Below are 22624 nucleotides of genomic sequence, written 5' to 3' on the forward strand. Positions count from 1 at the left end.
CTCATTACAATCCAGATATTGCATTCGATTGTTTTCAATCAAACCTGTACAACCTTCTGTATTATAGAATTACATATATTGTGCACCAATTCAAACAAACAGAGATTTCAATCTCGGCAATACAATGGTTGTTCCCATCAATCACCCAATGTTTGGTTTCAATGAAAGGAGAGTTGAAGATTAAGCAACTCAGATTTACTGAAACTGTGACGTAAACATTTGTTCAGTTATTTTGATGCTGATTGCTACAGAAACCCCAAAAACATAATGTTGTCCAGTAAATTTGGTAGATTAGCAGTCTAATGTGACTTTTAGTGGTCCATCTACATGAATATGGCTATAGGATAGATAGCAGATCGAGTTGAAAAATCAAATTTGGTACAAATCCATAATATAAATGACAGCAGTATTTCCACTACACATTGTATTGATCAGCATACTTTAAAAATTCAGAAGAACATCAGATAATCTATTCATTTAGCACAAATCATTTTTCCCGTACAAAGCTGATTTATTGATAAACTTTATCATGAATACTAATCAGTTTTGCTTACCCAAACCATTCTTGTACCGTGCAGCAATAACCTTTTGATTGGACCGATATGTGTTGCTTAGTTCTTGCATTTTTTTAAAGATATTAGCATCCTTTTTTTCCTTTTTATGTTTTTCAAGCCAGCCGTATCCCCAAACCTCAGTTCTAATCACAAGATAAAAACCAGTAGCAGTTAGTATTAACTTTCAAATCAAAATAAGCAAGATTTGATCAGTCTGTTCAAAATTAGCCAGTTGCATTGAGATATGATGCGTAATACCTTTTTGGAAAGAGGATTAACATGTCAACCAAAGTACGAGTAATGGTGCTTCGTAGTTTGAACGCATTTGCGGTACGAGAGCTGTTTCGTGAAGAAATTGAAAACTTGATTTCGTCCGTGTCAATAGCGTAGTTGATTCCATAGCCGTCGGAAGTGGCTGGTCCAAAACCACCATAAAAGAGATCTCCTGGTGACATATTGCTTGTAGAAAGATTAAACGTTTGTGAAACAGAAAATCCAGCATCATTAAAAATGCTAGGCTGGGTCTTTTCTTCGTCTGTAAGCATAGATTGCAGTCCAAGCAAATGTCGATCAATACCCTGTCCATTTGCTGCTTGCTTCATGTAGCTGGTCTGAGTAGCAATTGCCTTTGAAAAGAGATCGCGCTTATCATCATACTACAAAAATGACTTAGCAAAAATGGATAACAGATCCATTGTAAATTACCAATGCCCTACATTTTACACATACCAAAATATTGTCATCATCAAATGCTTCCACAAATGCTCGCGTCTCAGCCGACATGCTACGCACAGTTTCAGTACGACCATGTTTGAATCCTCTTGTTGAAACCGTTTCGTAAACAGCCGAAACTGATCCGCTTTGACGATAATATGAAAGTTGAAGAACCAGTTGTATATACGCATCTGGACTCGTTTTAGCAACCTCTTTGATAAAGCGAGATCCATATACATCAGTGTGAAGCAAACAACTATCAATAGATGCAGACATAGTTTTAGCCAACTGTATTTCAGTAGAGATACACTGCTGAATCTCATCGTCTATTGTCCAATCAAGTCTTTGTGGTGCTGGGAGTTGTGTGGTTGTGTTGGCATTCACAGGATCTGTAGCGGGCTCACTAGCGATTATATATATATTTAACATTAATCGCAAGTGATTGAAAAAATCATTTTCCAGCAAACCACACACAAGTCCGTGTAAAATGATACTTACTGTGAAACAATAAAGCGAATCAGGTTGCCTGGAACAACAGCATCTGCGGAGGCATGCTAACATTTATAATTTACCAAAGCTTTAGTAATGGGCATTTATATTTAATATCTTGTCAACCGATTTGAACTACCTCGCCATTTACACCAGCCTGGCCGCTAGACGAAATAATAAACGATATCGCTTTATCAAACCATCTGTTTCTTCCGCCACGATTATGGAACATTTGCAAATGTGATGCATTGACATTATGGAAACTAGCGTGGTCGTCTAGAGACACTGCAAAAAGAGCCTCGTTTATTGCCTTGAAATTATCTTGGTTGGTAGAGCTTAAACTGCATAGCTTTGAGTATGCCTTGAACCATACGTCACGATGAGCAGCAGTCAGAATACAAACAGCTGGTTGTGGAGCTGCTTCTAAACTACTTTGGCCGACTGCATATAATTGTCTTGAGAAAATAAGCCAAAACCACAATTAATTAATAAGTCGAGTCTTGAAGAATATTTAAAAATAAACTTACCTTTCAATTTCCTTAAGAGAAACACGAGATCCATTCTTGTCAAGAACCTCGACTTTGTATATTTGGTCTTTTGTCAGTACGATGATGTGAGTAGACCTTGAAGGGTGCTTGGAAATTAAAAGATCTTCATATTTTCCTGGAACTCTTGTAGTGGAAAACAGATTACGGTATTGATTCATGCACAGTGGAGTAGATCCGCTGTATTCTGGTGGAATCTGCTGACTATTGGAAATATCAAGTTTAAATGGTCATTAAAAACAATAAATTTTTAAATTAAACACTTGTAAGCACATGTTCAACAAAAAGTATTGTACGTTCGATTCATATTGATAGAGTCTATACCTGTCTAACAGATCTTTAAAAGTCAAGGCATTTGAAATAATTCCAGCAGCACGCTGAATCTGGAATGAACTTAGTACTCCAGACGGAGGATGCTTTTTTAAGAGATCCACAGGCTGATTTGGAGGCTTGACAAATAAGCACCACCAATTGGAATTGGTTAACAATGATTCACGCCAACCTAAATAGGCTGCTTTGAGCCAAAAACCCTCCAACCACGAGTTCTAAAAACCAGACAAAATGGCCATTATTGTTTGGTTGAATGCAGCATATTCAGATAGCACTTGTCAGAAACTAGGCATGACTCTATTTATAATACAAAATTCACTGCTGTTACGATTAGACTCAACTGGTTCCTTCAGATCATGCTCAATAAGGCGTTCTTGGAGTCGTTCACCAAGTCCATTAGGGGCAATAAATTCCTTGACTCGAGTCTCTGACTCGCTAAAAAGCTCACTTGAAAGAAGCGGCTTGCAGCTTGAAAGATATTTGTCAGCCAAGTTTTGCAAAGACGGGATCGGGAGTCGAGGGAGCTTTTCATGATTATCGAATGTTCGAGGAGCACCTGTAGAATTTAGACGTAGTTGTGTTTGCAGAGAAGCATTGTGTCTATACAAAATAAATCCAATAATATAAATCGATAGATCAGAACAATGCATTGGCCATTAAAGAATGCCAATGTTTACAAGATCAAGCAATTGCCATGTAAAACAACATCCACCAGTGTTTGAAAGGCAATGTTGAGCAATTTATCAAAAGGACAGAAATGCTTTATTTAAAATGCAACTTTCTTAAACACTCGAGCGCTGATTGGCATGTACGAACCTAATGCATATATATCTGGTTGCGTTGCCTATTGATTTTGGTCGAAACATGTTTTAATTGAACTTGATGAAAAAATTGATTTAAATTTCCATTTTTTCGAGATGATGAAAACAGCTGTAAATATAGATCACGTGCTAAAACACAAAGTATAATCAAACAAGACTCGGTCATATCAGACAAGGTCGCAATGAACTAGACAGTGAATTGATCCAAGAAAACAGACTTATAGTAAAACCTCAAATTTTTAGAATATATATCTGGTAAGATCAGCACCCAATACTTTGCTAAACAATTCCAGACATTGAAAAACAATCAATCTGTAGTAGGAAAGCATAACGAATATTTAACCATTGTTTATTCCGGGGCAAAACAGAGGAAGTCTGCAAAATAAATTCAAGTTTCATTCTACGTGAATACAGCTGTAAAAATAAATCCGAGTCTAGGTACGATCTTACCAAGATTTGTTCTAGATAGCATTGGTTTCGTTGAAAATTCAATCTGTAGTTATCTGATCTACAAACGATTTATTCAATGTATTTATGGCGAATATCCTTCCATTGGCGCTGATGTTTATGATACAGTTCATTAGAAATCATTAATGAACACGTTAGTTGAATCCATGTTTGAATAATGTCTTGAAGATAGAGTTGGCTTCAATCAAAGCAAAAACAGGCATGCATCATTGGGGATATCAGAAACAGGCGAGGCCTTGATGGAAGCAGCATTCAAACAACTTACACCCTTGTTGACAGAATCCCACATACGGTCAGAAAGTCCGTCAAAAGAAAGCTCATAGATAAAGGCAGTGGCAAAGATAGTCGCCATAAAGGACGAACTTTTTTTGAAAAAGGCTGCACAAACGGTGTGTTGGAGTAGTGCATGGCAATGGTAAGACAATATACCAGAATAGGAAGAGCATAAAATCAGTTAGTAAGATGAAATAGTCATATACCAACAGTTACACTATATCAATAGCCATGTATAGAGTAAATCTTCAAGTCGAGCAACTCAACTATTGTAAATGAGCTTCTGCATTTCGAATAGATGCCAATGTCAGAAAAACGGTTGCCTGAAAAATTAAATTTAAATCAGATTTTTGGCCAAAAATAGTGTCATAGGGCACAAGATGGTCAAAACTGCCTAAATCCAACCAGTTGTAGCATGTTGTCTATGTGAATAGATTGGAATATATCAGTCGAAACTCTATTTCAATGCAATCACTTCAAGATAAATACAAAAGTACTTTATTTTGCGTGAATACAACTGTAAGCAATCATCAAGAGAGTAATATTTTTATACCAAAAATATGTGCTGATTTGTGCCATTTGTCTGGCATTTCATTTTATACTTTTGAGCTCGATTTGCATGACATCTCCTACTGCAACATCAACATCTGAACCGTGTCTTGTACAAGATACCCTATGTAAGGCAATAGCCGTATATAAAAACAACTGAGAATATTGAACAACTACCAAAGCGTTTTGGTTTTAAAACTAAATGCTTATTCCACTACTATCTCTAGCACTATCAGGCTTAGATATTCAAATACAAAATGTCATTGCTGCACTGCTGGATTGCACCCCTTCAGACCCAATATCATTTATATCAGATTAGTTGAGTATCAAACTGTAGAGTGTTTTAAATGCTTATCATGTAGTACTTATGAGATAAATGTGTGCATGCATAGTTTTTTTCATGCAGCCCATGGATCTGCTACAATGCTTCGTGCATACAGACTAATCTGTCAAACGAACTGGGCAAAATCTACTGCAATATCTAATATTGGTAGAGCATTTGAGATTTTAATTACTCCAGGTAGAATTACCACTGTTGAGCATTGGGTAGATCCAATATTGTTGAGTAGATTTACATATGCAATCTGATGTTGCTGTTTTACTTTAACGCACTAAAGGACTTGGACTGGGCGCAAAAGACTGCCGAGAATTCTTGTCGTTTTTTTGCTGGTATGGACTGTATTGTGTTGTATTAAAAATGCTTGCGACTAATAAAGCTACAATTAACCATTATTTTTAAAGCAGCCGCTCTACTTGTATCTCGACTGGTGATATCGAAAGTATTAGATATTCACTGGCAAAATGGACAGTTTCTTATCTTGATAAAGGACAAATGGTCACATTAGGCGACTTTATTGTACTTGTAGTATATCATACATTTATCCAAGGTAAACTCATTGTTTAACCTGCCAAGGTTGCTAAAGAAATCACGTTAGCCTAATAGACTCTGACCACCATCACCAAATATATAGATTTTCTTTGCAAGATTAAGCAAGAGCTAAAAACTTACCATCCTCAACAAACTATAAGTAGAAATGCTATCCTTGATATTATGGAGGATGTTTTTCGGATCGAACAACGAGATGCGTACGTTTCGAGTTTTGTATATTTAAGCTTCAATGTGTAAATACTAATTTGTTTGGGCACACATTGAACAACAGACTTTTTGAGACTCGATACGATTTGTATTTGGCAATATCCCAATCATTTGATTTGAGCGCGCAACATAATCAAGCCTCCAATATTTCTTTTGAGGAAGTATTGGCTGAAGTCGAGTGTGCGATCCAGCATATGCAATGAATATTAAATTTTGCCATCAATCCGTAGCGTTGATAACTCTTAAAATATATAACTAAAGCAGTAGTTCAACTACGTTTTGATGATTTTCGAAGCATAGAAATGTAGAGATTCGTTTGTTTCCCTATGGTTTCCACAACTGCAAGAGCTAACGTCCTGCTGAAGAAATAAAAACTAATCACGTGTTCTGATGAGAAAATGTTGAGTGATTTTTGATTAAATGCGAGTTTACTTTTGAATATATTCGCTTGTAATGACCAAAATAGAGCAAGAGCTCTCCACCAACGAACGGGAGTTTGTTGTCAAAGCCATTCAGTCTGGAATTCGCACAGATGGTCGCACTTCCAACACTATTCGCAACATCAAGATCACTTTAGGACCGCAGCTGGGATTTGCGCAGGTTCAACTTGGCAAAACAAGGTATTTTAACAAACAACAGCCATGGCTTTCTTAAATAAACAATATAATATTCCATTATAGTAAATATAATCAGCAATGATGGTCAATGATCCATCACTATGCAGCAAAACTAAATACTAAGCACATTGTATTCATCTCGTTGGTATATCTTGAAGAATCATGTCCACTGTGTCGTGCGAGATTGTTCGTCCCTCGTCAGGAAACCCAAGTGATGGTGTAATTCACTTCAACACGGAATTTAGTCCCATGGCTTCGCCAGCCTTTGAGGTAGACAGCACTAGTGAAAATGAAATTCTTATTAGTAGAATGCTTGAAAAGGCTTTAAGACGGGCACGTGTAGTTGATACCGAAGGTTTATGCATTGTAGCTGGTGAAAAGGTATGTTCAAGACTCTTGTCGCCTTCATGATCATAAGTTTATCACGTCATCGTACATGCAGTTATATCGATTCAATTCATAAGGATCATTTTCAACTTTTTGATTAATGCATTACAATTTTGAATATTTAGGTTTGGGCAATTCGAGTTGATATTCGTGTGTTGAATCATGAAGGAAATATCTTGGACTGTGCCTGTATTGCTGCAATGTGTTCGCTACTGCATTTCAAACGACCAGACGTTACTGTTATTGGAGAAGATGTGACTATTGTAAGTCAATCAGCGATGTTGAAGCAAATGGATATATCCAACGCTTGATGCTTTTGTCACATTGAACAAAAAACAAGACATGATTTTGTCGAGAATGATTGCGGATAGATACGACATGATACTCATTCATCTGCTTTGCCGTGTTATATAGCATACGTTGGAAGAAAAGAACCCAATCGGTTTGAATATTCATCACATCCCAATCTGTGTTACATTTGCTTTTTTTCACCAAGGGTATGTGCATTTTAGCTACTACATTTTACATATTTACCAAATCTATCGGACTGTTTGTAAGCTAACGTTTTTATCTTTCCACTAAATCTCAAATTAAATAATTATAAATACAGAGAGTATCAGGTCATTGACCCATCGCTCCTTGAAGAGCAAGCACAGGACGGTGATATGACTATTGTAGTAAACATTCATCGTGAGCTCTGCACACTTAGTAAAGCAGGAGGAACTCCAATATCTCCAGAACAAGTGATTCATTGTGCAAATGTTGCGGCAATCAAGTCTGCTGACATAACCCAGCTGATTAGACAGGCAATCCTTGAGGTATTGTATTGACTCGCTAGTGTGCTGTTAAACATTGATAAATTGTTTTATTGAATATCTGTTTTGGTTTGGTGTCTTTGATAGGATACCCAAAAGTGTCAGACACAGAAAAAAAGTCTTGCTTCTACAGAGACTAATTCTCTTGGACATACTAGCATTGAAACAAATTAGGATTAATAAATGGCGGAAACTTTGATATTTCCGACCAATCAAGTTCTAATCCATCACCAGTTCACTTACATTTGAAGGAAAAAGCCCCTTTCGGCCGTTCAAAGTGCCTGTCCACCAGCCTGGATCATCCTTGGAGGTGATCACTACAATCTCACCGACTTTAAATGAAAGTTCATCAGCTTCTGTAGCATTATAGTCCTATGTAGAATACATTTAACAAGGTAATTGAAACCCCAAAATTCACGCATTGAGTGTCATTAATCGGCAGTATTAGCACAAACATAATATAAAGCAATGCCTACATAAAGAGCTGTGCATCTCGGAACTTTTTTAGCAGGTGGTGGTGGAGGAACAGGTTTCTTTTTAGCAGCTGCTGCAACCGCTGAAATGCTGCCAAGTTGATTGTTGGATCCATATGGAGTGGTGTTTCCAGATAAATTGGCGGCTCGCTGGCCAATAGATGATTGCAACGACTGATTGAGAATCTGTTGTGATTGCATTTGCTGCTGAACCTGATGATGCTGAACCTGATGCTGCTGAGGTTGCATTTGCTGTGGTGGTGACACGATGTGGTTTGGTGAGTGATACTGGTTGGCCGCAGAAGGTACATACTGGGCAGTGGGGTGATTCGTGACTTTGGTTTGCTTCTTTTGATTATCAAACAGAGTTCTTGGGAATGGCTTTGAATCTTTTGGTAAACCGGGACTTACTCGGATCTCAGTCACCTTGTTTGAATGTTTGGCAACAGGGAGTCGAACAGCATTGTCAACAATAAACCGAAGCTCCAAAATACCGCCACTTTGCCAGGTTGTCTTTTTTACAGTATATTTAATACTTGAAATAGAATAGTAGTTGTAAGCAAACGCATTTCCACCATTAATTCAAAAATAAGCGATACGTACGTGTCTGTGAAATTGATCACCAAGGGACGCCCAGTGGCGATTTGGAATTTTTCGCTATAATTACAAAGCTGATCAGCAAAGCAAGTGTATTATTTAAAAATATCAAAGATGGCATGATATTGGGTACCTAAGCACAGCAACAAGCTCTGTTTTTAAAACATTCTCAAAAATGTTGTCAAAATCCGATGCTACGTGTAAAACAAAAAAGTCATCACATTTGGTACTGAGGGATAGACTCGAGATATCACCCAAAGGAATTTTGCGTTTCACGACCTTGACAAATTTCCCTTTGTTAGGACCATTTTTTTGTTTTTCGGCACCAATAAGGAACAAATGAGTGTCTGAAACAATAATTTCCCGCTGAGTTGGTTTGAAGTTCCGATCGTATTTTGTAACAGCATCAACAAAGCCTGCCTTCACATCTTTTCCTAAATATACATATAGCAACATAGCTTAATATCTCATACAATACTAACAGACAATCATATGAGATCTGAACCGAGCAGCTCGATAAGACAGCACAGTAGTGGCACAAGTCCAATCCTGTTCAAAATAAAGTACTAACCAACAAGACTTTTAAGAATTGGATTATCTAGAAAATTGATATAGTCTCCGAGAAACTCGCGATTTAAACTAAATCTCTTTCTTTCCTTGTTGTTAAACATTACATCCGCTGCCTTTTTACGCATCTCCAAAAAGTACTTGCGACTCTTCCACCTGCGATAAGCACGCTGTATAATCTTGGCATAATGATGATACTTTCGATCACGCTGCTCTTCTAACAAAAACAATGATTCTGGAGACTTGATAAAGACTTTGCCAACTCCAAGCTGCCATTCGCTCGGCTCCATGCATACCGAATTCATAACAATGCCAATGCCATCTTTTATTGGACCTTGCCAATTTGGAAAGGTCTCTGGTGTTAGAATCGCAAACCTTGATTATATCCAAAAACAAGGTTATATAACTATTGTATTCAAAAATATTTGTAATACTGGCATCACAGATACCGTATATCTAAAATGTCTACAATTATCAATAGATTTAAAAAATGCAAGTGGTCATACCTCCGCAAAAACTTTTCAAAGGTGTTACGATAGCAAAAGCCAGCACGTCTAAAGCAACATGAATCACCCAAATCAGACACAATAAAAAACATACATCTTTAATAACAACGCATATAGACTTGCCTGACTTTAATGTTTTCCTTCAAATTCAGATATCGAACTTGATGCTCCACACGCTTGGAATCCCAGTCCTTGGCACGCTTTGTTTCGTTGGGCTTGATACAACGTACATACGAAGGTGTAGACCGCATCAAGGTATCCACAAGCTCCTGGGATTGGTTCTAGATTCAAATTCCAAAACAAGGCAAGGCAATTAGCTATTGTTAAACTATCTTCATTACTTTGTCAATACAATTGAAACTACCTTGATTTTAAAAGAAACTGTCGTAGGACGCTTCTTATCAGAATCATCCACCTCTTCAGGAAACAAGTTGCGGATAAACTGACTAGATGGATAGTTTTTCAGAGTTTTGGCTTCATTAGCATTGAGCTCGAACAAAAAATAAACTTGAAGGCATAAAATAAAATCACCTAGATGTAGTTTGCATCAGTTGAATAAGGTCCTTAAAAAGAGTGTCTTTGTTGGATTCGGTAAATCCGTCACAATCGTATGTGACTGACCCAGCATAATGATGAATAACAAATTGACTTTGAGTTCCCTGATAGTGCTTATGGCCACGAACGGCACCTTCCAATTTCTAAAAAAATTATTAGCTGATTGATCAATGGTCATAACCAAAGAAAAATGGACAAAATTACAACATGGAGATACCATGGCTCAAAATGTAGCACCTACTTGAACAAACTTTTGGTCTGCTCCTTCCGTGACAGCATGCATTGTAAAGCAAACATCGTCAAGAATGGCCATAACTCCCGGAGGTTTCTGATTCATATAATGAAATTAAAGTATACATAGAATTAATATCTACTAAACACACTTTCCAAAGCAATACAGATGAAATACCTTGCTTTCAATCAGCTCAACTACAATCTTGTTGTTAAAATAGTCAATGGGTGTCCATTTGATCCCCTCTCGTTGATACTCTTCCTGCTCAGACTTTAGTGTGAGTTCAATAAAAATTTGTTGCAGCCGCTCATTGACATAATTGATGCAAAACTGCTCAAATCCATTCTTATCAAAAATCTCAAAACCAAAAATGTCTAGTACCCCAAGGCACAGGATTTGATTATTGCGTATCATATTTTTAGCCAAGTCTGCCATGGCACGGTTAACTGCTTGAACAACCCAGTCAAAAACTCGACTATATAGTGCTTTGGAAAGAGCATCTCGAGTATTTTGCGCCTGCTCCACGTTAAGCGGTACATTGTACATAGATGCACGCTTAGAGCCAATTCCTCCAGTACGCATCACTCGGCTATGATCAATCATATGCATTTTCAAAGCAATTAATTAGCATAAATTTCAGTTACAAAAATAAATGTCGAGCATTTTCAAAGCTGTATATGCTGTATACCTTAGTAAGCTTCCCTGGAGCATCTCCACCGATACACCCTATAATAAATTGCAAAAATGTATTAAAACTCATGTTAAGCAAGGACACATTTGCCAAATTACATAGTTACCAGTAGATATGCTGGAAACTCTAGTGTTTGCACATCTCGAATAACTGCAGTTCCAGGTTGCTCTCCTTCTACAAAATCAATATTTCCAATATGCAAAATAGCAGCAACCAGTCCCAATATGGCATGCTTATCGGCAACGGATATTTGGCATACATCCATGGCAGCTTTCATGCCATTAAACTCTTCCACGTCGTTGATCCCATCAGCATGATATTCCCCACTCGTATTCAAGTAATGAAAATACTTTGGCTCCATCATGCCAAGCTGTTCCTTTTCTGTGGCAGATGCGGCTGTCGTCATTTGGTAAAAAATATGGAAATTACGCTCGCCTTTGCTGGGACCAACTACTCTAGACTAGTCAGACACAATATCAGTTAATGTTGATCTTGGTTGGTTGAAAGTATACTAACTCAAACTAATGGATTGTATAATACATACCTTTTCTAAAAGAAAGTTGGAAATCTTGCCACCCATGGGAGACCCATTTTTCGAAAAATTAATTTCAAAATACTTTCCCTAGATGTACACAGAATTAGTAAAAGTCGTTGAAACAAGGTTATGAAAACAAGACTGCACTTACAAAGCGACTCGAATTATTATTACGCAAAGTTTTTGCATTTCCAAAAGATTCAAGCAAAGGATTCGAGCCAAGAATAATGCGTTTGATCTCATCAACTAAACCAGCTGTAGTGCCCGACCCTCTGCTTGAGACAGCAGCAATATAGTTCCTAAATAGGGAATACGTAACCATTTAAAAATTCTATACAATATAAACTAGACATTACAATATGAATAAAAACACGTACATGATAAGCTTCGCCGACTCAGTTTTTCCTAAATAACAAAGTCTGTCAGATTGGGAATACAAGATTTGGCTAATAGTAAAATGGCCAAAATAGACATAAATTCATGTTTTAGCTAATGTACCTGCTCCACTTTCTCCACTGATGATAACACATTGATTTTCTTCGTCAACAATCATATTTTGAAACCTATATACACCAAAGAAATATTGAGTATCCAAATTTGAAAAACAAAGGCATGAGATTCATCCAAGACACGTACATTTTGTCTGCAAGCGCATATATATGTGGAGGGTGCTCATATGCTGCCGATCCATGATATGTTTCTGTGACAAACGAGTGAATTTTAAAATGGGCGTAAGCGTACCAAGTCAAATGTCAATCTTGGACAGGATGGAGTTTACCTATTTCTTTGTCTGTAAAGTACGGAAGTTTCTTGAATGGGTTTACTATAAACAACAGTAGTGTTTCAAATGAAAAGTAAGATTTTAAACTTTAACAACAATGCATGAGGTTATCAAAAGAGCACAAGTGGTTTCAAACCAAAAATCTATATAAGCTCGATTGTTTGCATGATGCGTACCTGCAACAAGAGTCGGTCCTGTATATGTAGAAATAGATTAATGCAGCATTAAAGTTAATTTTCCCAATGTCCATTATTGACAGAATGCCAAGATCATATCAAGACGGTCAACTTTTTACGATATACACAAGCTAATATTGGAAAATCAACACAATGATGGTAGCGTTACCAATATACGTAAACATCAGATCTGCCTGGATTCTAAATTAAAACATTGAAGAATTAGATGGGACATGATATGACTCCAGTTGTGGCATTAATTTAATGAATGGCAACGCCAAAGTTGGCTACTACAGTTTGTGAAATAAGGGAAGCGCTTGATAATCTTGACAAGGGCAAACTACGAGCCAATAAACGAGAGCTAAAGCTCTCCTCAGAGACCCATTTTAAGTGTTGTAAACCAGGGCATGATATCAGAAACTCACCTTTTTTTGAGATTGTCTGTAATCTGGTCATCAGTAACTTTACTCAACAACACCATGTCTTCCACGCCCTGTTATCCATCCAAACAAAATGTAAATGACCACAAATTAATAGTCTGTATTGGCAGATAATACTAGCCAAGAACCAAAAAGAATGAACACTAGTCTACGACATTTACATTTTGGCCCTGATTCTTTGAAGACCATTGAAAACTCATACTGTCTTGAAGACCACTTTAACTAGAGGCTCAACTACTCAACAAGAACCTGAATACTGACTGTAAAAATCCAATAGAATTAGTCGATAATATGATTGACTGAGTTGTAAGTGTATTGGGTTCACCAAAAAAACAATATATTAAATACCTCGTCTGTAGAACGACCTAATATAGCTGAAAGATACTGAAAGATGCTGAAAGTGGAAAACAGTCAGATCGAGATATTCAATCAAGTTTGGTTTAAACAATTTAGATGTTGGTTATTGACTCGACCATAAGTTGCAATCGCATATATCCAGAATCGATAATCGCATACAACTGTTGTCAATGCATTGACTATTGTTCGTATGGAATGAAGCTTAATCTCTAACTCGACCGATTACACCATCTTGTCATACTACCAAATCGATCCTTATTTGATAAACTACTATTTGTATGATAATGTCTGCAATATATTTTAAACTCGACTGCATTCTCTCGTTGCATCCACAATCAACCACCACTCTGCTAGCCAATCTTTTCATAAGGCGTTAATCTACTGTTGTATTTATTGGTAAAAATGTTTGGCCAAATCGTTCAAATTAATTTCTTGTAATTGGAGCCAATTTCTTCCTGAACTGCTCGACACTTTATTAGAATCTAGTTTCTGTTGCTGCGTCTATTTCTGAATCACTTGCAAACAAGTCAGTCTTTTCAAGCGTTTAAAATCTTGGGAAAACATCAAGTCAATGCAACCTTTAGCAACTTCCGACTATGATGTTGACGCAAAATACTTTGCGACTCATCTGCGCATCTTACCGAGTCATTATACCCAGGCAGATACAAGCAGGTGAATTGCAGATATCAAATAATTTTGAACTCTCGTATCAAGAGTTAGAATTATCTATCAATATTTGTTTTGTGTATTTAACTTTCAGCAAACTTGATTTGCCAATTCAATTAACACACTGCTGTAGGATGACATTGGGCTACTTTTGTGTTGGTGGACTGGATCTGCTAGGAAAGCTCGAGACACATATCTCGCAGCATCAACGCACTGCGTGGATTGACTGGATATATGCTCAGCAAATCCATCCATCAGAACATTGTAGGTTTTATACTTGCCTTGACTAGTCGATACACTACTTTTGAATTTTTATTCCATCGTTTTCAAATATAATCTTGATCGTTTGATCCTCAATCTCAGTATTCATTTGTATCTTCATTTGCCACGCCATTATTTTGTTTGAATAATGTGTTAATGTATTGTCATGTTTAAATTCTGCACGTCCACACTGTCCAATATGCTATTGTAGTTGGCCCCGACTCGGGTGTCTGTGGATTTCGAGGATCTCCATTCATTGGGGCCAAGTACGACTGTGCTCATGCAAGTAACCCAAATCATAATTACCATATTGCATTCTATACTGCATTAATAATCAATTATATACAACCATTTAAACCATATAGTCAACCGCAGTTCATTCTGGAGATATATCTCATATTACAATGACATATACAGCGCTTGCTCTTCTTCTCACTCTAGAAGATGATCTATCGCGTGTAGATCGTGAAGCAATTATTGGGTCATTAGCACGTTTACAATGTGAAGATGGGTGGTAAGCACATGTCTATTTAAAACCTGGTTGCTGAACAAGTGTATACTATTTTCAATTAATGGCAATTGTCATTGTAGTTTTTCTCCCACTTTAGACAGCTATGAAAAGGACATGCGGTTTTTATACTGTGCATGTGCCATTAGTTTTATTCTCTCTGACTGGCGCGGAGTAAACAAAATCAAAGCTCGAGAATATATCATGGCTTCGCGGGTAAGTGCTCAATCGATACCAGTCATTGGTGCTGAATAGCTGGCTACATTTAAAATTTTACTTGACCAAGCTTGTACTTACCAATTGTAACGGCTTGATATATTGCAATACTTTGCGTATGTAAGGCTTTTGATTACGGCTATGGACAGGGACCTGGGCACGAATCCCATGGTATTGTAAAAGATTGGTTTTTATCGACTAAATAACTGATATTCTATGCTTGGATTGATAACATGTTGCGTATTGCAGGTGGTTCTACCTATTGTGCGATTGCATCACTATGGCTTATGAATGATCTCGGCGACGATGTGATCAATAAAGAAAAGACAATATTTTGGCTACTTTCTCGTCAAGAAACTGGATTTCAGGGCCGTATCAATAAGGCGCCAGACACTTGTTACTCTTTTTGGGTTGGTGCATGCCTAGAGGTAAAAACTATGTTGCTAATCCATCCTTTTTTTGTAGTCAATAAAACAATGCTATTTGTTTTATAATTTGCCAAGACTTGAAAACTGACAATATATTATCGTGGCGACTTTTAACTAGATGCTCGGCTCATACCAACAAATTGTAGACGTGAATGCATTGCACGAGTTCTTGATTCTCACACATAGTAAACATGGCGGCTATAGTAAAATTCCAAAAAACTACCCAGACATTTTACATTCGTACATGGGTTTTGCCGGTCTTGCTATTTCTGGAAAGCCAGGACTAGGAAAGCTCGTTTCTGCCTTGGGGATTTCACAGCGCTCATTTGATTTTTGGAAGAATCTAGGTTTAAAGGCACGGTCTTGAGTTTAAGGATATTTTAGCACGTTTATTGGTTAGCTTGTGATTAGCTTTGGGTTTGAATCTTTTGATTCAAAAACGCTTCAAGCCTAAACAAATCTTTAATGCTTTTTGAACTTATATAAATTGCATTTCAAAGTTAAATCTAAGCTATGTTTCTTCACAAACGGCATTTCTAAAAAGCAAAAGTTGAAAAAACAAGCTTATAACAGCCATTGTATTGATAAAGTTGCTTTGCATACTTTTTAAATGCCATGGATTGCAGATATCTCATTGGGCTTTGGCAAAACGCTCTGAAACGTTCTTCCAATTGACGACGCTCCAGATTGCTTTCAGATAATCTGGACGGACATTTTTGTATTGAAGATAGTATGCATGCTCCCACACATCAACTCCAAGTAATGGCACCAGATCTAGCCACCATATTAAAGCAGTATTAGAAATATATATTCAGCCGTAATCTGCAACATAAAAAACTACCAGAGCTACTATAAAAGAGTATAAGCAAAAATCAACACATACGGATAAGAGGATCTTGATTGGCTGTTGTAGCAATTTCCAGACGGTTTTCAGCCTTGTTCAGCCCAAGCCATCCCCAACCACTACCTTGCACTCCTGCAGCCTGGTTAGCAAAGTTTTTTTTGAATTCATCCAACGAACCAAAATCCCGATTGATGGCGGCAAGAAGAGATTTGTCATGTAGCTCGCCAGCTCCAGATTTAGGAGATCCAAGATTGGTCCAGAATATGCTAATTGCACAAAGATTTCAGATATTAAAACAGTTTGCATTTAAATGCCAGTTGCCATTCATGTATTCCAAATTAGCAAGGCATTAATGGATATTAAATTCAGCAGCTATGCTTTATAATCAAATGAAAAGACATTGATTCAATACCTGTGGTTAATATGTCCGCCACCATTGAACTTGATAGCACCCTGAAGTGCGATCTGAGAAGCAACATCGTTCTTTTCAATTGCACCATGGAGCTTCTCCTCCGCAATATTAAGATTGTTGACATATGCCTGATGATGTTTCGAGTGATGGAGCTGCATAATTTCGGCTAAACAAATCCGGATTAAAAATTAATGGCATTCTATATTAGTCAATTATAGCATGTTGTGTCATGGACTGGTTGACAATTCAGTGGTATTGTTGGTGGTGATTGACATGCAAACAACTGTTGCATTACTGACATGTGCAATCATTGTTGTTGAACTAGATTGCGATTGTATCCGTGATTCAGAATACAACAAATGAATGTACATAATTGTATCAACAGCACCAGACCACTCAAACACAACACATGTATTGCAATACATGAATCTGGGTTTAGATTTGGTGATTGTACAGTGTATGGTTATGCCAAGAATGAGGAAAGGGCAGGTTCAAAAAAAAATCTTGATTCAAAACTATAGTTTGATTGTGTCAGCATCATATGATGGTTGTTATGTTTGAAAGGGTTGAAAATGATAATTGAAGGAACAGTGCAGTCGATGCAAGTTTCATTTTACGTGAATACGACTGTAAATCTAATGTACATACCAGAAATAAACGGCTCCAGCTGTTGAGGAAATACACATCGTCATACCCATAATAACAATAGCTATTAGTGCCATATGGAATGCCATAAACCCATTATATGTCTTGAAAGGCCAATAGAAAAATGCTCCACAACTGAATGAGTATTTTAACTTACAGCATTGAAGTCGTAAGGAAGATCAGGCAGAGTATGCTTGAAACAAATAGAAACAGTCTGAACTGGAGCAGTAGCAAGAACTCGGCCAACTTTGGCTGATGCAGCAGTCTTGATAGCAGATTGTACCAACATTTTTGATCAATTCAATAGTCACAAATTTGGCAGAAACAGATTTGCAGCCAAGACAATAAAGGCATCCAGCCTATCACGCGATCAACTAGCTGGCACATGCTTACATAGACTGCGTTGCTATTGGCTACAGCATATCAAACTCTTTACAATGCATTCGAGTAACAGACTAAAATGTTTAATTTTAAAAGCTCATTCCAGGCTTGCATTTGAATGCAATATAATTTGCAATCCATTAATCAACTCTTGTATTGTTATAATTGAATACCCAACTTCACTTGCAGCCGTATTCGCGTAAAATGAACCACTAAACTAAAATACATAATGAACTGCCATGCTTGATTGGTGTCAAACTTACTGGATAACAACGTGCCTTTTAAACTCATTAGTCCACTGGTATTTCTCCTTCATGCTCATTACTGTACAAAATATAGAGTGAATGTTCACATCTCTGTTTCACATCCTAGACATCTTTTCAACCTTTAACTTTCTTTTTTTCAATCCAAGCATTGGGTGACCGGTATGGAAACAACTGTTGCATTCCTGAGATTGCTTTTTAAACTAGAGTGCAAACGTATCTGATATTAGAATAGAGTTTCAATAGAAAAAGTCATCAATATCCAATAACGAATATGTAATGATTGCTTATTTTGAAGCAAAATAGAGTCATTACAAGATCAATACAAAAATATTTCATTCTACATGAATACGACTGTAAAACGTACATTGGTTTGCCATACAAAAATGCCGTTTCATTTTGTGTGCGTGCATACAGTTGCATCCAGATTTTTGATGACTTGAAAGAGTCAATTGGATTTGATGTGATTATTTTCTGCAATCACAAAGCAATCAAATATGGCATATATGTCGACCGCTTTGACTTGGTGTAATAGACATGATATGACCCAATCTAAATTTTATTAGTATATATGATATCGATTGAGTGGTGGCCGTAAATCATCAACAAGCGTGACCCCAACATCCTCTTGCTGTCTATATTTTGCTGTAACAGATGATATGTTGATGCGTCTACGCGATCTGCCTATATCAATCTGATGTTTAGGCGCGCTAGTGGGTGGAGTTGGAACTGATGCAGTCCCAGCTAATTGTGTATAAAAATTAGAATTAATGATAGAGGAAGTGAAATATAAACCATTATTGGCTACTCTAATACATAGATCAAGTGGACTATATAAAATAAATACCATTTGTTCCATTAGGACATTTACTATTTAACTCTGTTTTTTCTGTAAAGACAATTTGAGAAAGTGTATTGGAAGTAGCAGACAATAATAAATTTGCTGTCGGCATTTGACTATTTAGTAATGTCGCATTTTTGTTTTCTGAATTCGACAGTGTTGGCAATTCAACAATATTCATGCCGACCAAAGGTATCCTTTTTTCAACACATTCTGTACAAGAAGTTGATGGACTAGAAGGATGATCCACCGTAAATGATGCATCCTCAAAAGCAGCTGAATAATTTGATGTCGATGTAGACCGTGGCCGATCTTTACGTCGAGCACGAAGAAGCATAATAGGATTTCCCGTTAAAACAGTGCTTATACCTAATAAAAACACTATTGTTAAGCAAATACGCCTTTCACAATAATCATCCGTGACTACCAGCACATCTTAAGCAGGATTACCATGTGTTAGATTGCTACCAGTATCTGATACTATGACTTTACTGTGTATAGAGCCGAATCGACTTTGAGCAGTAGCGGGGCGTATTGGGACCCCATGTGGCTTATCTCCACTCTTTTCTAAAGCATTACTACACGCTTTAAACAATGCACTAGGATATTCTGCTGCAAGGTTAGAACGCACACGAAGCAAAAGTGACAATTATTAGATGATAAAATTAGAGTTATCACAAGTATTCCCGCTTATTTGGTGTATGTACCTGTGTTAATGTTAAAGTTGGTTTCGTATTGAACATGCAGCTCTCCAATACTATAATCATCAAGTATTTTAAGCTGAGGGATAGTCTTTCCAATAATTTCTCTATAAGCCTGAATAGTATCTATGAATTTTCCTTTGGGATCATCCATGTTCTTATTCAATACTTTTTGAAAAAGATCCAAAGGATTTCCCTGCAAACTCAGCTCCTCAAGATTTGGACATACTGCAAGATGCTCTATCTGTTCAAGATCCGATATAAGATTACTAGCAATCAATAAGATAAAAACAATTCCTGTTAGCTTGCCAATCCTTTTATATTTGTGCATGAAAATTGGAATAGGTTCTCAGTATAAATGCCTATATAAACGGCCATATCATTGACTATTTAAAACTAAAATCTACCTTTCTAGATCCAAAATCTCCAATTCCTCTAGCATACCAATACTACTTATATCTGTAATGCGGTTATATGCTAGATACAATTCCTTAAGTGAGCGTAGCGATCCAATTCCGTCAATAAACGCAAGCTCACATCGTGGCATCCATAAAACTCGCAGATTGGTAAACCCTGTACCCAAGTCTCTGTATAGATTTAGTGAAACTTTGGTTTGCTATGACAATACAAGATGAATACCTAATGCATTCAACATGGCTATTGTTCAACTTGAGCTGCTCTATATTCGGAACAAACTTTCCTGGTGGTTCAATGAATTAATACATTCGACTAACCAAACCACATTTTATACACCACTAGTATAGACCAGCTACTTACCTAGTTGGCCAAGTCCAATGCTTCTGCTATCTACTTGTATTTCCAAGAACTTGACACAATTAAGATCTGTGACTCCTGTTAAAGAAATCTAATCAAAACAGACCCAAAAAATCGTCATGAACGAGTTAATAGGGAATCGGTCAATGTTGCTCTATCCTACTGCTATACTAATCACTCATGCTTGTACCAATTTTTCTTGAGAAAGATAATCGTCTAACAGATCTGTCAATTCTGTATTCAGAGGCATTGCAGAGTGGGCTAAATCCACTTCACCTAACACATTTATATTGCAGTGTAAGCATAAACTATTATGGACTAACCATCTAGATACTCAATACCATGAGTATTGTCAACAATGATGAACTAACATGAGTGGGCACTACTATGGAATTTTTTACTCTGAAAGTTCATTATACTTTCCTATTATAAATGAGCAAGGCTTTTTAAAATGACTATCAGTATTATTGTACTTATTTGTATGTTAGTGAATAACAAAGTTCATTATCCATGATATTTCGACAATACCAAACCAAAGCAGTTTCATTTCATAGAATTTACAAGGCTATAAAACATACATCTATATTAGTGTTGGTCAAGCGTATACAAACTGTACAACTTGCACGTCAACTGGTTCGCGTGTTTAGTTTATTCTTGCTCAAGTCAAAAGTAGACGGCCTTACTTGAGAAGCAGGTGAAATATGTCAGATTCTAATACATGAATGGGTACAAGGCAAACCTTTATAAAAACATTCGCTTTACCTTTATTATCAATTGATCAATAAATGCTATTAAACTCGGCCTTGGACTTATTTCTGCTCATCCTTTCAGTGACTACTTCAAATATTCAATACACGATACGAAGTCTCTGTTGCTCAAGTACGTTTTTGTTGAAAAATAAACAATAGTTATTAAATGATTTACAGTCGTATTCACGTAAAATGAAACTTGCATCGACTGCACTGTTCCTTCAATTATCATTTTCAACCCTTTCAAACATAACAACCATCATATGATGCTGACACAATCAAACTATAGTTTTGAATCAAGATTTTTTTTTGAACCTGCCCTTTCCTCATTCTTGGCATAACCATACACTGTACAATCACCACATCTAAACCCAGATTCATGTATTGCAATACATGTGTTGTGTTTGAGTGGTCTGGTGCTGTTGATACAATTATGTACATTCATTTGTTGTATTCTGAATCACGGATACGATCGCGATCTAGCTCAACAACAATGATTGCACATGTCAGTAATGCAACAGTTGTTTGCATGTCAATCACCACCAACAATACCACTGAATAACAGTGTTCATGACACTGACTGTTTATCACACATCAACACTGTTATTTAGTGGTTCATTTATGTCAATATGGCTGTAATGATCAATCAACTATTAGTATCCACTCGACTATCATCAACTCAATACATGATGTATGATTGTCTGTACACATTTGTTGTGTTCATCACCATCCAATTCAATCTCACCATTTCAATCAATCTTGGTCAATGTTGATGATTTACACGCCAATTCATTATCCAATCTTGTCTGACATTATTATTGGCTTTAATCACGTTTGGTTTGTACAACTGACATGAGTTGTACTACCATTATCATTGTGTATCTGACCACCAAACATTCCAATACATCAATAATACCACAGTATAAATAGTAATACAGTTGATCAGTCTTGTGGCAAGACTTTTCATTCAAGTTTGTATTTGGAAATACTCGATGGTTTAATCACAACACACTGTTTGTAATGCGATTGTCATTGATCTCATTTCATTCCACTCCAGTCCATCCGATTTATGATGATGTTTAGTAATCCATTACCATGTGTTGTAGTAAACTAACTTGTTTATTGAACCAAATCTACAACGATCACATTCAGAATATCAATTTACAGTATTTCTAAATGCATGTTTGATAACAATCCAATTTTGTTACAAAAAACTGATCAAAACAATACTAAAATGGAACAACTCGTTTGTGTGTTTTACAACAATCCAAACATGAACAATTGTTGGCAATTGTTGAACATTCGCATGAATGAAATTGTCAAATCAAAATTCAACTTTACTAATTTTATCAAACATGAAGTTGGAT

At 36.7% G+C, this 22624-nt stretch overlaps 6 protein-coding genes across 6 annotated transcripts; 2 read left to right on the forward strand and 4 right to left on the reverse strand.

The window, feature by feature from the left end:
- Positions 1-495: 495 nt before the first annotated feature.
- Positions 496-4329, reverse strand: BATDEDRAFT_35927 (uncharacterized protein; the record flags this gene model as incomplete). The annotated part of the gene is made up of 9 exons (XM_006681656.1): positions 496-697; positions 813-1210; positions 1284-1671; positions 1767-1822; positions 1897-2212; positions 2285-2506; positions 2627-2847; positions 2974-3232; positions 4187-4329. 9 exons carry the CDS (start codon positions 4327-4329, stop codon positions 541-543), a joined length of 2160 nt encoding a protein of 719 aa, XP_006681719.1. The 3' UTR covers positions 496-540.
- Positions 4330-6292: 1963 nt separating this feature from the next.
- Positions 6293-7673, forward strand: BATDEDRAFT_91577 (uncharacterized protein; the record flags this gene model as incomplete). Its single annotated transcript, XM_006681703.1, has 5 exons — positions 6293-6459; positions 6615-6837; positions 6969-7106; positions 7258-7340; positions 7454-7673. The coding sequence occupies 5 exons, from the start codon at positions 6293-6295 to the stop codon at positions 7671-7673; spliced, it is 831 nt and encodes a 276-aa protein (XP_006681766.1).
- Positions 7674-7686: 13 nt separating this feature from the next.
- BATDEDRAFT_91391 (uncharacterized protein) lies at positions 7687-14217 on the reverse strand (the record flags this gene model as incomplete). Its single annotated transcript, XM_006681758.1, has 22 exons — positions 7687-7812; positions 7902-8030; positions 8135-8666; positions 8735-8788; positions 8862-9162; positions 9300-9670; positions 9802-9849; positions 9925-10082; positions 10166-10247; positions 10333-10499; positions 10598-10684; positions 10766-11177; positions 11277-11314; positions 11386-11739; positions 11824-11901; positions 11966-12113; positions 12192-12219; positions 12313-12377; positions 12451-12514; positions 12593-12637; positions 12941-12972; positions 14210-14217. 22 exons carry the CDS (start codon positions 14215-14217, stop codon positions 7795-7797), a joined length of 3219 nt encoding a protein of 1072 aa, XP_006681821.1. The 3' UTR covers positions 7687-7794.
- A 151-nt stretch (positions 14218-14368) lies between these two features.
- On the forward strand, positions 14369-16014 carry BATDEDRAFT_30650 (uncharacterized protein; the record flags this gene model as incomplete). The annotated part of the gene is made up of 7 exons (XM_006681639.1): positions 14369-14498; positions 14707-14781; positions 14871-15009; positions 15087-15219; positions 15345-15390; positions 15469-15647; positions 15766-16014. 7 exons carry the CDS (start codon positions 14369-14371, stop codon positions 16012-16014), a joined length of 951 nt encoding a protein of 316 aa, XP_006681702.1.
- A 202-nt stretch (positions 16015-16216) lies between these two features.
- BATDEDRAFT_91393 (uncharacterized protein) lies at positions 16217-17850 on the reverse strand. The gene is made up of 5 exons (XM_006681759.1): positions 17706-17850; positions 17552-17570; positions 16904-17069; positions 16531-16757; positions 16217-16421 (listed from the first exon to the last, which is right to left on the reverse strand). The coding sequence occupies exons 1-5, from the start codon at positions 17835-17837 to the stop codon at positions 16279-16281; spliced, it is 687 nt and encodes a 228-aa protein (XP_006681822.1). The 5' UTR covers positions 17838-17850; the 3' UTR covers positions 16217-16278.
- A 904-nt stretch (positions 17851-18754) lies between these two features.
- BATDEDRAFT_91503 (uncharacterized protein) lies at positions 18755-20758 on the reverse strand (the record flags this gene model as incomplete). Its single annotated transcript, XM_006681760.1, has 8 exons — positions 18755-18936; positions 19040-19402; positions 19484-19642; positions 19741-20003; positions 20142-20321; positions 20374-20434; positions 20512-20599; positions 20699-20758. The coding sequence occupies 8 exons, from the start codon at positions 20756-20758 to the stop codon at positions 18755-18757; spliced, it is 1356 nt and encodes a 451-aa protein (XP_006681823.1).
- Positions 20759-22624: the final 1866 nt, after the last annotated feature.

The sequence above is a fragment of the Batrachochytrium dendrobatidis genome (genome assembly GCF_000203795.2).
Source record: "Batrachochytrium dendrobatidis JAM81 unplaced genomic scaffold BATDEscaffold_13, whole genome shotgun sequence".
Classification (NCBI taxonomy): domain Eukaryota; kingdom Fungi; phylum Chytridiomycota; class Chytridiomycetes; order Rhizophydiales; genus Batrachochytrium; species Batrachochytrium dendrobatidis.